Below are 16,192 nucleotides of genomic sequence, written 5' to 3' on the forward strand. Positions count from 1 at the left end.
CAATGCAAGGCTTAAAGGAGGTGACTTTATATTGTACCTGGGCATAACACACAACCTGCTGGAGGAACTCAGCAGCATCTGTGAGACGAACTGCTGAAAGAGTACGGATTGAACGAATACAAAGAAAATGTACCAGGATGTTGCGTGGACTTGAGGACCTGATTTATAGGGACAGGTTGAAAAGGTCAGGACTTTATTGCCTGGAGCGTCGGAGAAGGAGGGGAGATTTGATGGAGGCATACAAGGTTATGAGGAGTATAGATAGGGAAAATGGCAGCAGGCTTTTGTTCCACTGAGGCTGGGTGAGACTAGAGCTAGAGGTCATGGGTGAAGGGTGAAAGGTGAAATGTTTAAGAGGAACCTGAGAGGGAGCTTCTTCACTCTGAGAATGATGAGAATGTGGAACGAGCTGCCAGTTCAAGTGGTGCATGTGGGTTTGATTGCGATATTTAAGAGAAATTAGTTAGGTACATGGATGGGAGGGGGATGGTCCAGGTGCTGGTCAATGGGACTGGGCAGAATAACAGTTCTGCATGGGACATAGAGCCTGCTTCTGTGCTTTCGTTCTCTATGACTCTCACAGAAGCTGCTCGACCTGCTGAGTTCCTCCCACAGATTGTTTGTTGCTCCAGATTCCAGCGTCTGCAATCTCTTGTGCTTCCTACCTCAGTGTCTTATGAGAACATAAGAAACAAAAGCATTTGATAATTTTTTAAAAGTTTTTCAGTTTTAATTTGATATATGATACAACAGCATTGTACTCCATCTCAACATTTCTTTAAAAGACAATATTTTATTAAAACATGCATGTACAGGAATATAATACACAGAAAAATGCTCAGCAGTGAACTCTGTGGAAATGCAACGACAAACTGACACAAGATATATTGGTAATTGGAACCATACATTCCATTGACCTAATCCCCCAACTCGTATTTCCCTTTTGAAGTCCCTCATGCCTCCATCTTGTGCTAGGAGGGCGGTGGTGAATCACTGGCCACCCTGAAGGCTCAGCAGACTGATGTTCAGTCTTGCCCCTTTCACCTGCTAAGGTCAAAACTTTCCTTGGTAAAGCCACCCCAATTGCTCTGGTCAATAATGATCAGAACCCCAAGTATCAGCCACTACAGTTGAGGCCTGTTGTACGACACACTAATTGTGACCTAAAAGAGGTATAATTCAGCTCAAAGGAAAAGTTTCCTTTGGGATTCAGTTCAGTAATATTACCAGAAGAACCATCAAAAGAATTCTGTGGATCTCCTAATCTTGAGCAGGTTTAGGTAGGAAGATAGGTCACACAAAATCGACTTACATTCTCTTGTGTTCAGTGCAGATCTAATCAAGGTGTCTAAAATGCTACAAGGATTCAATAGGAAATGAGATTCCAGAGAAATTATTCCTCTGAAGGAAAATATAGACCATAGAAAGATAATCTTAAAATAACTACCAAGGGCAAAATTAAGAAACACATTTTATTTTACATCAAGGGCTGTGGATGTGTGGAGATCTTTTCTCCCGAAAGGCTGTGGACAATGAGTGTCAAATGAGCAAAAGGAAAGGGGGCAGGAGTAGGCCCTTTGGCCTCTCAAGCCCGCACCACCACTGAATACGATCAGAGCTGTTCTAATCTCGACCTCAGCTCCAATTTCCTGCCTGTTCCCCAATTGGAAAAGGGATGGGAGTCCGACATGATTTAACTGGATGGTCCCTTCCTCTTCCCAGGATACCAAACTAATGCTGTTTCCATAAAGTGATGAGATTGTTTCAATTTTGTCCCATACCTTATTTCCCAAAGCCATGTCACTTCTAAATATTTTCCCAAGCTCCAGTTTACATTTTTAAACTGCTATTTAAAGGTAAAACCGTCATGTGATTGGGGGGGGTAATATCATACACTTTGGGTGGAGCGACTACTTGACAGCTCCAGAGACCCGAGTTCAAACCTGACCTCCGGTGCTGTCTCTGTGGAGTTTGCACGCTCTCCCTGCGACCATGTGGGTTTCCCCAGGTGCTCCAATTTCCTCCCACAGCTGAAAGTCAGGTGATTTTATGAACTAATTGTGAAACTGCGTGGGTGAGGGGTCGGCCATAGAAATGTCGGGGGATTTGTGTTTAGTTAAATGATTATTCAGTATGCGGCATGGGTTCGATAGATGAAGGTACTGTTTCTATGCTGGATGGCTGTGTGATATGAAGAACCACATAATGTAGCACTACCAATCCTTGGCCCATGAGATGCCATCAGCAGCAGAAGGCCAAACTAATGTCAGGTAAACCGCCATCTGAAATTCAGCACAGGGGCGTGAGTACAGCGGAAATGCTTTGTATTCATTTTGCAACGTGGGACAGTTCGCTGAATGTCAGGAAGGTGTCAGAGAATTGGGATCTGGAGTAAAGCAATCTCGCGGCACCTGCTTGTCAGCAGGTGAAAAGCATAAACACTGCAGATGCTGGAAATCGTAAACCAGAACAGAAAGTGCTGAGGACACTCATCAGGTCGGGCAGCATCCGTGGAGAGGAAAACAGAGCTAATGTTTCTGCTCCAAGATCTCTCAACAGGACTGATGACGGGGCTTGGATCTGAAACATTAACTGTTTCGTTTTCCGCAGCTGCTGCCTGACCTACTAAGAGTTTCTAGTTTAATCGCCTCTAAGATTGGAGTCTTTCAATTTGTGCTAACAATTAAAACTCTAGTAACTGAGCATCATTCTTTTGCTGTTGAGTGTAAAACATGGAAGAGCTTCCCACATGGTTCAGCAGTTATACTGAATTCTGGATGTTTTCAGGTAATTATGGAAGAATACCTTTCAATGATCTGTGAAAACCCTAGGCTGTTTGGAATTAAAATGTGGCAAAAGAGGCCGTTAAACCTGAGATAAGATTTTCACAGAACTTGGTCCTGACCAAGTTTTCCCACTGGAAAACGAGCATGGGTAAATGTTAGGTTGGGAGGGGAGTGCTGTTGAGTCCTAGGTTAGTGAAGAATACTTGGGTCAGGAATCCCCCTCGGCACTGTGTAAAAGCCACTCCAGCTCAAAACAGCATTTTCAGAAGAAGGCGCCTAATTCCCTGCTGATGCCAAAATACAGGCTTCATTTATAAATATACTTCAAATCCCTCTGACAAGCTGCCCAGCTTGCACATTCTTCTGCTCCCAAACATTCAAACTGCTCATACCAGATCAGGAAATCGTGAGGCTTACTCTCAAATTAAACAAGAGATTGCACATATCAAGCACATACACATTCCAGAGAGGATGTATGTACCATAAGTTGGCCACATCTGAATCCTTTGATAAGGTCACTAACTGGGTAGGCTGATTATAATTCTACTCATAGAACAAGCCCATTCCAGTGGCGGGATCTGAACATTGAGAAAAGGCAGGGAACAGGTCAGGAAGAGTGCATCATTAAGTGCTGGAATGTAAGCAAGCATACTCTCAAGGATTAACATCAAACAATGGATGTAATCATACCAGCTCAGACTGAGAGTGTCCTTTGGAGCATATTCTGATTCACTATTTACACATTAACTGCAGTGTTCAAGGGAGCCTGGAATCATTTATTTCTTGACTTCAGCCAAGGCAAGGTCGTTCTTGTTTTTATTCATTTACCACCTTGATACTGCACTAGTGCTGACCAGGAGTGGGAACGAATGGACTGCCGCAAAGCAGCTGAGGTGCGGTAGACTCTGCACATCTGATTGGTTGGGACAAGGAGCCATTCGAGTGAGCCCAGCTCGAAGTACATGCCTATGGATGCAGTGCAGGAACTTGGAAGTTGCAGAGAAGCTCATGGGCTGTTCTCCCAGCTTCTAGCGGGCCTGAGACAGACCGCTGGGGTAGCAATGAAGGTCACAGACTGGAACACTAGTCCAAATTTCAGAAGCTAAAAAGAAGCCAAGAAGGGCCAAAAGGCCTGTTTCTGTGCTGTAATATTCTATGCTTCAAACTGAAAAGCAGATATGGAGCATGAATTTGGAGATGTTTACAATGATCTTTCTCACATGGCGCAGACTATGACAACGTGGCTGGACACTGGCACTGGAAATTTGGCCTTACCTCATGAAGGGTCAACCGCTCTTTCCCTTCCCACCTTGCCTGACACTGTTTGGTTTGGCCGCTTCCTCAGAACGTTGCAGTTGCATCTGGACCTCGAACTAACCTTTACGTTGGCAGTGTTCTCACAATTTCTCCAAGTGGTGTTCAATAGTCTTCACTACAGGAGGCCGACTATGCTTTGACTTGCATTTTGGGTGACAATAATCTTGGGGTCACCTTCCTGCTTTCCCCCTCTCTAGTCAATGAGGGCATCAGGGTTTATGTTCAATATTCAAACACCAATGATAAAATTCAGAAGCACTGTACAGTGTGCTAAAAGCTGGATACAATTCCTCTGGAGACAGCAGGTACCGTTATTCTGAAGCTTTGGCCTTGGACTCCAGTTGTGACAGGAGTTTACACTGCCAGCTCTCTGCTGATGGGGAGTTGAGCTTGTATTAACTGGCAGGACACAGGACTGTGAGGAAAGCGAATGGGGAGGACATTGAAAACACCACATTGGTGCCTCAGTGATTCCGATGGAGTGGATCACACACTTTTCGAAAGTAACCTTGACTGACCTACTTCATGGGTGAAGCTTAATGTAATTCTCCCCTCCTGCTGAGCAGGGATCTCTCACTGGCCACTGAAGGTAGCTGACTTTCATTTGGAGAACACACTCAATGGGCCTTATCTTAGAAGAAAAGCCTTGTCTACCAGTGATGAAACAACTACCTTTACTGGGGCTGGCCAATCAAAGGGAGAGTTAAATAGACACTTCACCACTGAGTTATGATATTCCTATGTAGAAACTGTACTCAGAAGGCAAGAATGAAATGAAAAGCATGACAGCACAATGCCTTTGACTTTCTAGGAATTTGTGTCTGTTATCACACATAACTAGTGTGCAGGAGAACACTGTTGATAGTTGAAACAAATCCGGTTGATACAATCTGTCAATGCTCGTCAAACCTCAACTGACTTATGCTGGGAATTAGTTCATGGACAGAGAACTGAAAGTTGCTACCTGAACCCCTGGTGTATAAGCTCCTGAACCCTAAGTTCCTCTAAGCAAAAACAAAACACAACAAAGCAGCGATATTATAGGTTGATTTCGTCCAGCTTGTCCTCTGAGTTGTGACGTGGGTCATCACTCTTGGCAGAGTTTCCATCCCTGGCGCACTGCGGAAGAGAGTCAGACAAGGAAAGAGGATCACCGTTTCAGTCTCAGGAACCCCACCACAGCACATGCTAGACTTCGCCTCCTCTCAAACCACCAGGCACTTTTTAAGAGAGTGTGCTTTTGTGGTTTTATTATCCTTTCTAGCCAATTCTCCGAACCAGTTTCCTTCCCTTCTCTTCCCTCCACTGCCTGTGGTAGGGCCCCATTGGCAGTGACAGTGTGACAAATCCTCGGAGTGTTGCTGGGCTGTTTTCCCTCAAGGGGTACATCTAATGCTCCAGCAAAACTCACTGGAGGAGGTTCAAAGGGCTTTTCTCTCCCAAAGCTGAATCAGAATCAGAATCAGGATTATTATCACTATCATATGTCATTGAATTTGTTGTTTTGTGGGAGCAGTACCTTGCAATACAAAAAAAATTACTATAAGCTACAATAAGAAAAATATAAAAATAAGTAAGTAGTGTAAAAAGAGAGCAAAATAGTGAGGTAGTGTTCATGGGGTCATGCAACGTTCAGAAATCTGATGACAGAGGGGAAGAAGCTGTTTCTAAAATATAAAATGTGTGTCTTCAGGCTCCTCTACCCCTTACCTGATGGGAATAAAGAGAATAGGGTATGCCTTGGGTGATGGTTGTCCTTCATGTTGGATGCATTTTGAGGCATTGTCTTTTGAAGATCAACACAGACAACACGCTGGAGGAACTCAGCAGGTCGGGCAGCATCCGTGGAAATGAGCAGTCAATGTTTCGGCCCGAGACCCTTCGTCAGGACTTTGTCTTCGTCCTGACGAAGGGTCTCAGCCCAAAACATTGACTGCTCATTTCCATGGATGCTGCCCGACCTGCTGAGTTCCTCCAGCGTGTTGTTTGTGTTGATTTGACCACAGCATCTGCAGTGTACTTTGTGTCTTTTGAAGATGGTGGGAATTCTCGATGGTGGGAAGGTTTGCGCCCATGATGGAACTGGCTGAGTTTACAACATTCTGCAGCTTTTTCCAATCCTGTACAGTGGCCCCTCCATACCAATCTATGAAGCAGCCTGTGAGAATGCTCTCCACGGTACATCTGTAGAGATTGGCTAGTCTTTGGTGACATACCAAATCTTGTCAAACTCCTAATGAAATATAGCCGCTGGCATGCCTCCTTCTTCATTGCATCAAAATTTTGGGCCCAAGATAGACCTTCAGAGATGTTGACGCCCAGGAACTTGAAACTGCTCACCCTTTCCTCTGCTGATCCCTCATTGAGGACTGGTGGATGTTCCCTCGACTTCCCGTTCCTGAAGTCCACAATCAGTTCCTCGGTCTTAATGGTGTTGAGTGCAAGGTTGTTGTTGCAACACCACTCAACCAGCTGATCTACCTCACTCCTGGACACCTCCTTGTCACCATCTAAGATTCTACCGACAACAGTTGCATCACCGGCGAATTTATAGCTGTGAGCTGTGCGTAGCCACACAGTGTAGAGAGAGTAGAGCAGCAGGCTCCATTCTTTTTGAACTGGAGCACTGAATCCAACAGTGAAACTTCTCACACCACATTGGCTAAGATTGGGAACCAGCAGTTTAGTTTATGACATGTATAGCCCTCAAGTGCAAGAGGACTGGAATTGAGGAATAGGGCAGCATTGTTACAAGTGTACAAGGTGTTGGTGAGACCACACCTGGAGTACAGTGTATAGTTTTGGTCCTTTTATCTAATGAAGGCCATACTGGCTTTTCAGGCAGTCAAGAAAAGAGATTCAACAGGTTAATTCCAATAATGAGAGGGGCATTCAGTGTATTTTGGAGCTCAGAAGGAGAAGTGAGCTTACTGAAGTTTGTCAACCCTGAAGGTGCTTGACAGGCAGATGGTGGGATGTTTCCACTAGTGGGAGAGTCTCAAATGAGGATTGAAGGGCGGATCATTTAAAATGTCTCACAGAGGGTGGTAAATCTCTGGAATTCTCTACCCCCGAAAGGTGTGGAGATCAGATCACTGAGTGGATTTAATGAGATGGTCGACAAATTTTGAAAGATTGGGGAATTCGGGGAACTGGCACCAAAGAGCAGACGAGGCCTGAGGCAGATTATCACTACCATCTGGGAGGAGGTATAGGACCCTGATGACCCACACCCAACGATTCAAAAACAGCTTCTTCCTCTCCGCTATCAGTTTTCTGAATGGATTATAAATCGAGAACACTCCCTCACTATTCCTCTTTTGCACTGTTCATATATTTTATTTTTTTAATTGTAACTTAGAATAACTTTTACATCTTGCACTGTACAGCTGCGACAAGATACATTTCCTAGCATATGCTCGTCGTGATTCTGACACAGAGTATATGTGATTAAACTTGATTCTGAGATCAGTCATGGCAGGTTCAGGCTCACAGGGCCGAGTGACCCACTCTTGCTCCTGTGTAGAGTCTGAAGCGCCACAGAGCAACGTAGGAGAGGCCTTGTTCAGGGCAAGCTGTAGAGACTGCCGTGAGAGCCACACCAGGACCCAGCACTTACCTTCTCTTGGCTTTGTGGCTGATGTGTATCCAAGGCAACATCACCTGTCCTGCAGGCGGGCAGGAACAAGGCTGGCAGTGATGTGTTGTAGGCCTTCATGGAGGGAAACTGGTTTCTATCCATGGATGCGGAAGAGTGGGGCCTCATACCGCCTGAGGTGGCCAGTGTTGTCCTGGTATCACGTGGTCTCCCCAGGCTGTTGGATTTATTTTCCCTCCGCTGATATTCAATGGGAGATTGCAGAGCTGGAGAGAGGGAATGAAAAGATGATCCTCTTTGGTTAATGCAACAATAACAATCTACACAATGTTTTTAACATTGAAAGGAGATCCACAAGTGTATTTAGAGTCCAGCTGGTCCATGCTGACAAAGATGCCCATCTAAGCTACTCCTATATGCCTGCATTTGCCCCAAATCCCTCTGAAATCTTTCTATCCATGTACCTGCCCAAATATGTTGGAACAATTGTAAGTCCATTAAATGGTCCCCTTGTACATAAGTCTCTTGACCTCACTGTCTACTTTGTTATGTCCTTGCGCCTTATTGTCAGCCTGCACTGCACTCTCTCTGAGACTGTACCACTTTATTCTGCACACAGTTATTGATTTTCCTTGTACTACCTCAATGTACTGATGTGGGGAAATGATCTGTAAGGATGGTATGTAAAACAATGTTATTCGCTCTATCTCAGTCCATTCCTGGGAATGAAAGCATTAATGCATAAGAAGCGTTTGATGGCTCTGGGCCTGTACTCACTGGAGTTTAGAAGAATGAGGAGGTATCTTATTGAAACATATTGAATATTGAAAGGCCTATATAGAGTGGATGTTTCTAATAGTGGGGGAGTCTAGGACAAGAGGGCACAGCCTCATACCCAAGGCTATCCATTTAAAACAGAGATGAGGGGGAATTTCTTTAGCCAGAGGGTGGTGAATCTGTGGAATTCATTGCCACAGACAGCTGTGGAGGCCAAGTCATTGGGTATATTTAAAGCAGAGTTTGATAGATTCTTGATTAGTCAGGGCAACATAAGTTACAAGAAGAAAGCAGAAGATTGGAATTGAGAGTGAAAATAAATCAGCTAAAACTGACAGAGTAGGTTTGATAGGCTGAATGCCCTAATTCTGCTCTTACAATATATCTTATTATGGTGACAATAATAAACCAATCCGAATTGGAATCAGTTGTGCTATCTCTGACACAGGTCATGTAATTTGTTGTCTTGTGACAGCAGTGCAAGACATACAAATTTACTATAAAGTACAATAAACATAAATAGTGCATAATACAAATAGTGAGGTGGTATTCATGGGTTCATGGACTATTCCGAAATCTGATGGCACAGGGGAAGAAGCTGTTCCTAAAATGTTCAGTGTGTGCCTTCAACTCCTGTACCTCCTCCCTGAATGTAGCAAATTTACTAACTTACCAAACTGACGGCTAAATGTTTGACCAAGTAAGATTTTCAGTAAAATGTAAGGTTCCAACTTGACCAAAGTACCCAGCATGCAATAGCTATATAAGATGATGAGAGGCATTGATCGTGTGGATAGTCAGAGGCTTTTGCCCAGGGCTGAAATGGCTAGCACAAGAGGGCATAGTTTTAAGGTGCTTGGAAGTAGTTACAGAGGGGATATCAGTGGCGTTTTTTTTACACAGAGAGTGGTGAGTGCGTGGAATGGGCTGCTGATGACGGTGGTGGAGGTGGATACGATAGGGTCTTTTAAGAGACTCCTGGATGGGTACATGGAGCTTATAAAAATAGAGGGCTATGGGTAACCCTAAGTAATTTCTAAAGTAAGTACATGTTCAGCACAGCATTATGGGCCGAAGGGCCTGTATTGCGCTGTAGGTTTTCTATGTTTCAATCGGATTGACTCAGCAGGACAGATGTCAGTGGAGTTAGGCCAATGATGCTGAGAAAGAGTGAAGATTACTAGCTGAAGTAAGAGTGCAACATTAAGGAACTGAAGAGCAAAGAACAACTTAACCACAAGGTAAACAAATAAACTAAATCTGTAATAGAAGGCAATTTCGACAGGCTGCAATGAGCATGAGAGGCCACTCGTTGGTGATGTAGCATGAGGTTTAAAGAGAGCTTGGGTGCTTTTGGGACTTTTCAGCAGGAGCTAATAAAAAGAAGTGGAGCGGCCACTGTGGCCACAGAAGTGGAGAGTGTTAGAGTGGTCAGTCTTTGGATCAGCAGGCTTAGGTGATAGAAAGGCTTGGGCTAGCATAGAATCACATTTATTATGCATGTGACATGAAATTTGTTAACTTAGTAGCAGCAGTTCAATGCAATACATAATATAGAAGAAAAATAAAATAATATTAATAATAAATAAATAAGTAAATTTATTCAGTATAGTTTATAAAGTATTTGTATATTGAATAGATTAAAAATTGTGCAGAAAACAAAAATACCATACATTTAAAAAAAGTGAGGTAGTGTCCAAGGGTTCAATGTCCATTTAGGAATCGGATGGCAGAGGGGAAGAAGCTGTTCCTGAATCGCTGAGTGTGTGCCTTCAGGCTTCTGTACCTCCTACCTGATGGTAACAGTGAGAAAAGGGCATGCCCTGGGTGCTGGAGGTCTTTAATAATGGACGCTGCCTTTCTGAGACACCGCTCCCTAAAGGTGTCCTGGGTACTTTGTAGGCTAGTGCCCAAGATGGAGCTGACAAAATAGGTGGACATTCTAAGTAAGTTTCCAGCAATTTTCTTCTGCTAGTACATAGCTAGTGTGCTGAGAATGTGTCTGGAGTTAACGATATGTTCTTTATGTGAGATGTGGGAAGTTTGGGAGATCACCAGTCTCCCTGATAACTACATCTGCATGAAGTGCATCAAGCTGCAGCTCCTTACAGACCGTGTGATGAACAGGAGATGCAGCTCGATGATCTTGATAGGGCTAACATTTGAGAGTGTTTGATGTCTCTGGGCCTGTACTTGCTGGAGTTTAGAAGAATGGGGGTGGGGAGAATCAAAATGTATTGAATGTTGAAAGGCCTAGATGGAGTGGATGTGGAGTGGGTCAGTCTAGAACCAGAGGGCACAGTCGCAGATTAGAAGGATGTCCCTTTAGAACAGAGATGAGGGGGAATTTCTTCAGCAAAAGGATGGTGAATCTGTTGAACTCATTGCCACAGACAGCTTGCAGGCCAAGTCTTTGGGTATATTTAAGGCGGAGGTTGATAGGTTCTTGATTAATCAGGGTGTCAAAGGTTTATGGGAAGAAGGCAGGCAAATGGGATTGAGAGGGATAATAAATCAGCCATGATGGAATGGTGGAGCAGATCCGATAGGCCAAATGGCCTAATTTTCCTCCTATATCTTCGGGTCATATGGTCTTTTGGCAATTAGTTGATCACAGAATGATGGTAAGCCATTGGAATAGGGACAGGGATCACAGGTAGAAGATCAGCTAGACCAGAGGGTGCTCAACCAACTTAGCAGCCTACCTAAATGGCGATTTTATGTTTTAGACAACTTAATGGCATTATTTAATGAACTCTCTTCCTCAAAGGACTGCACAGAGTCAGTGAATACTTTTAAGGCAGAGGAAGAAGGAGGTTTGATAAGCAAAAAGGTCAATGATAAAGGTCAATGTGGGGGTGAAGGGCTACCGGGGATGGGGAATGGTAGACAGGAATGTGGAGTTAAAATTACAGGCAAATCTGCCACTGTCTTCCCACATGACAGAACAGGGACAAGTGTGGGGTATCATCACAAGCTGCAGTTTCCCTTCCGACTCACACACTGTCTTGACTTTGAGCCACAGAGATATGGAGCAATGTAGCATGGATACAGGCCCTGCTGGCCCAAGAGTACCCCCTCCCTCCCAGTTAGTCCCAACTTCCAGTGTTGCTTCTTAAATGATAACATTGTACCCGCCTCAACCACTTCTTTGGGAAGCTTGTTCCATGTACCGTGAAATGAAATGAAGCATCAACTGTTTATTCTTTTCCATATCAGAATCAGGTTTAATATCAGCGGCATATGTTGTGGAACTTGTTGTTATGTGGCAACAGTGCAATGCAATACATGATAATAGAAACTGTAAATTACAGTAAGTATATATAAATAAAAAAATAGTTAAATTGAATAGTGAGGTGGTGTTCATGGCTTTGATGTCCATTCAGAAATTCATTAGCACTTAGTGAAGGGACTTTACCTGAAACACAGACCGTTTATTCCTCTCCATAGATGCTGCCTAACCGGCTGAGTTCCTCCAGCATTTTGTCTGCGTTGCTTTGGATTTACAGCATCTGCAGAACCTCTTGTATTCTATCCCACTGTTATCAGACTCACAAATAGTCCCTCATATACTAAAGAAGAATACTTGATCTCCCAATCTACCTCATGACCCTTGCACCTTAGTTGTCTACCAGCACTGCCCTTTCTCTGTAACTGTAACACTATACCCTGCATTCTTTTTATTGTTTTCCTTTTGTACTACCTCAGTGTACTTGTGTATGGAATGATCTGAGCGGATGCCTGCAAATAAAATCTTTTCACGGAATCTTGATACATAGGACAATAATAAACCATTGACCAGTCCCATGCTGGAATCACACAAAATGCTGGAGGAACTCAGCGGGTCAGGCAGCATCTATGGAGGGGAATAAGCAGTCAACATTTCAGGCCGAGATGCTTCATCAGTCTATTCTTCCTGATGAAGGGTTTCAACACAAAACATTGACTGTTTATACCCCTCCATAGATGCTGCCTGACCTGCTGAGCACCTCCATCATTTCGTGTGTGTGTTGCTCAAGATTTCCAGCTTCTGCAGAGTTTCTTGAGCCCACGCCAGAGTTGTGCCTTCAAATTAAGCAGCAATTATTTGCGTTTCACTCACCATTCAAAAAGTTCCGCTGCGACTCCAAGATTTGACTAACATTCGAAATCCAGGCCTGCCGGATTTCAGGATTTAAGACCTGTAGGACGTAGCGCACCATATTCCCATCCGTCCCACGTGAGGTCAGGGCAAATTTACAAGGATCATTATCCACAGTTTCTTCAAGGCCGAGGCAGCTAACCTAAATGGGGGTGGGATGGAGAGAAGCACTCAATAAATAAAAATCACCACAGAAGTAGCACTCATTTTCTGGTGATGCGGAACAGGAGGGGCCGTCACATGCAGACTCCACACCGAGAGCATCCTAGATCAAGATTGAACTTGGGTCGCCCAAGGATGAATTCTACCCACCAACACAGATTTTTCTGACTATCTTTGAAAAGTGGTCCATTGGAAAACCATCAAGGTCATGGTGTGGGGTGTCAGCATGAATTGTATGTGGTATGTCGGAGGAGTATGAGTTGGAAGGGCCAAGTTTGACCTCCAGAAGGTTGTTGAGTGTGAGAGGACAGGGAAGCTGAGGGAAATGATTCATGGTAGAGAATGTATTTGCTTCAGAGTCTCAGCTTCGACACAGTGAGCATGCAACATGGAGGTTGAGAGTCTGATGAGGTCAGTATTTGGATGACAGAATTGATGGGCTGTGGCCATGTTTGCAGGCGATACAATGACAGGTGGAGGTGTGGTTAGAGGTGAGGAAGCCTGCAGAAGGACTTGGACAGATTAGGAGAATGGGCAAAGAAGTAGCAGATGGAATACAGTGCATGAATTGTATGGTCATGCACTTTGGGGTAGAAGGAATATAGACTATTTTCTAAAAGGGGAGCAAATTTGGAAATCAGAGGTGCAAAGGGACTTGGGAGTCCTGGTGCAGGATTCCCTAAAGGTTAACTTACAGGTTGAGTCGGTAGTAAAAAAGGCAAATGTAATGTTCGTATTCATTTCGAAAACACTGGAATTTAAAAGAGGCTCTGCTCAGGTTATATTTGGAATATTGTGAGTAGTTTTGGACTCCAGAGGAGGTTTATGAGAATGATCCTGGAATGAAAGTGTTAACATTTGAGGAGCATTTGGTGGCTGTGGAGTTTAGAAGAATGAGGGGTGAACTCAGTGAAACCCATCAAATATTGGAAGACCAAGATAGAGTGGAAATGGAGAGGATGTTTCCAATAGTCGGAGAGTCTAGGACCAGAGGGCACAGCCTTAGAATCGAAGGACATTTCTTTAGAACAGAGATGAGAGGAATTTCTTTAGCCAGAGGATGGTGAATCTGTGGAGTTCATTGCCACAGACAGCTGTGGAGGACAAGTCATTGGGTATATTTAAAGTGGAGGTTGATAGGTTCTTAATTAGTCAGGGCATAAAGGTTATGGGAGAAGGCAGAATATTTAGGCTGGGAAGGAAAATAAGTTAGCTATGATTGAATAGTGAAGCAAACTTGATGGGCCAAATGGCCTAATTCTGCTCCTGTTTCTTAAGGTGTTAAGTATTCATTTATGGGAAACCAATAAAAAAAGAGCACGCCAGCCAGTGAATCCTTGCCTTGAAAGACTGCAAGGGAGAGAATGAGTTTGAACAAATTAAGTAGAAGAGAAATAATAGATTAAAAGCAAAGCAATCTCTTTTGATTTTTCTGCTCATTGAAATCTCTCACATATTCTGCAACCTAGCAACAAAAGATGTAGCAATTAACGGCCTCTCGTTAATTGGGAGCTAGTAGGTATTTATATGCATTGGCATTATTTGAAATAAAAATGGATTCCTGCCTGTGATTGACTCCTAGCGTATTGAGCACTTGCCCTGGCCAGGATTTGTGACTGGGCCTCTCACCATGCGATTCTGCGTTCAAGAGCAGGTTAACACCATCCCCCCTCTTGGCTCAGATGATCAGAGAGAGTCAAGTCCCAGAGTAGGATCCTGAATCCCACTTCCAGTCCAGCACTTCGAACTTCCTCAACCCTTTCAGAAGCTCTTAGGAAAGGAAAACTGTAAACAATAGCTAAAATGCAAAAAAAAAAGCCCCATTTATTCCTCCCCCACCCCCATGCATGCTTGGACAGCTTCACAATTTGATAAAAAACCTCAAATTTGATAAATTCAAAGGAGCTGCTTCAGAAATGGAAGTTGAGGACCTGCCAGATCCCTTAAGCTTCACAGTGAGTGTGTGAGTGAGAGAGAGAGGAGAGAGGGGAGAGGGAGAGTGGAGAGGGGGAGAGAGAGAGAAATATGTGAGAGTGTTTAAGTGTCTATGGGTGTGTCTAGGAAGGATGTGCAAGAGCAAGTGTGTAAGAGTGAGAGAAAATATGTGAAAGAGCATTTGTCAGTGTCTGTGGGTGTGAGGGAAATATGTAAATGTAAGTGTGTCCAAGGAGTGTTTCAAGAGTGGGGGGGGGGGGTGAGTGTGTGTGTGTGTGTGTGTGTGTGTGTGTGTGTGTGTGTGTGTGTGTGTGTGTGTGTGTGTGTGTGTGTGTGTGTGTGTGTGTGTGTGTGTGTGTGTGTGTGTGTGTGTGTGTGTGTGAGAGATAGATTGATTGTAGGAAAGTATAGGGGGGATGTCAGAGGTAAGTCTTTACACAGGAAGTGGTTGAGTGTACGGGTGGTGGTAAAGGCAGATATATTAGTGGCATTTATGAAACTCTTAGACACATGGATAAAAGAAAAATGGAGGGCTATGTAGGAGGGAAGGGTTAGATTGATCTTAAGAGTAGTTTAAAAGGTTTTATGCTGATAGGCCTGTACTGAGCTGTAATATTCTACATTCTATTTTCTATGTTCTTCTACGAATGGTGGACCAGGAATAAAGGGCCAAATGGCCTACTCCGACTTCAGTTTCCTTTGTTGTGAGCGAGTGAGAGCCTCTGTACCATTAAAACTGGGTTGGAAGTCTGGAAAATAGAGGTTAGGTTCTGTTCCATCAGTGGGTGGATAGACAGATGCCCATAAGCCGGAGGTGGAAGAGATTTGTCCTACTATAAGCACAGCAGAAAGGCAAAAAGGAAAAGGCTGTCCATCACCTTAATACTGTTCTTGAAGAGATAACCCGGCAGAGAAAATCCCTTCTTCTTATCTAGTGGCTCACTAAAGATCACGATCTGCTCGAAGAGGAAAACTCGCCGCTCCTTGCTGCGGGAGAGAAAGCCGGCATCCTGTTCGATCACGTGGAAGGTGTCCTGTTGAAGGAGTTTTCCCTGAGCTGTGATCTTGCCCTGGAGTTGGAAGGAATGGCGCACATGTCAGATTCTGCTGAGGTGCAGCGATTCAGTGATCAGAGTGAGGACAGCGGATAAATGCAGCAAAGCTGAACCTGTCACCTCAGAGCTGAGGCTGGAGTGGCCATAGTGTGATTTCTCATCAGCTGTCCACCCTACAACTACCCTGTGGGGTGGGGGGCAATGCCCAATGAGCCCAATCATTACCACTTCTTTAGATTTCTGGCCTAAACCATGGGCCCTTACACTGATGTCACTGTGAGCAAGCAGCTTTTGAGAAGGGCACCGATTTTACCTCATTTCTTGTGCACAGAGCTAATTCCCATGCGTACTGTATGTCTCTGTGGAAAACTTGGTTTGAGACCAGAAGACAAAGATTTATGGTCCTGGAAGTATTCTGACT

General features: G+C 44.1%; 1 protein-coding gene across 2 annotated transcripts in view; it reads right to left on the reverse strand.

The window, feature by feature from the left end:
* Positions 1-700: 700 nt before the first annotated feature.
* The window catches only part of LOC140741216 (rho guanine nucleotide exchange factor 25-like), a 469,368-nt gene continuing 453,876 nt past the window's right edge, over positions 701-16,192 (reverse strand). For both annotated transcript variants that reach the window (XM_073071159.1, XM_073071160.1), the window contains 4 exons: positions 15,595-15,786; positions 12,581-12,761; positions 7,723-7,967; positions 701-5,222 (listed from right to left, as the gene is read on the reverse strand). In XM_073071159.1, coding sequence (XP_072927260.1) covers positions 5,142-5,222; positions 7,723-7,967; positions 12,581-12,761; positions 15,595-15,786 — 699 coding nt within the window. In that variant the 3' untranslated portion in view covers positions 701-5,141. The remainder of the gene's footprint in view (positions 5,223-7,722; positions 7,968-12,580; positions 12,762-15,594; positions 15,787-16,192) is intronic.

This window comes from Hemitrygon akajei, chromosome 18 (genome assembly GCF_048418815.1).
Source record: "Hemitrygon akajei chromosome 18, sHemAka1.3, whole genome shotgun sequence".
In the NCBI taxonomy this organism is placed as follows: domain Eukaryota; kingdom Metazoa; phylum Chordata; class Chondrichthyes; order Myliobatiformes; family Dasyatidae; genus Hemitrygon; species Hemitrygon akajei.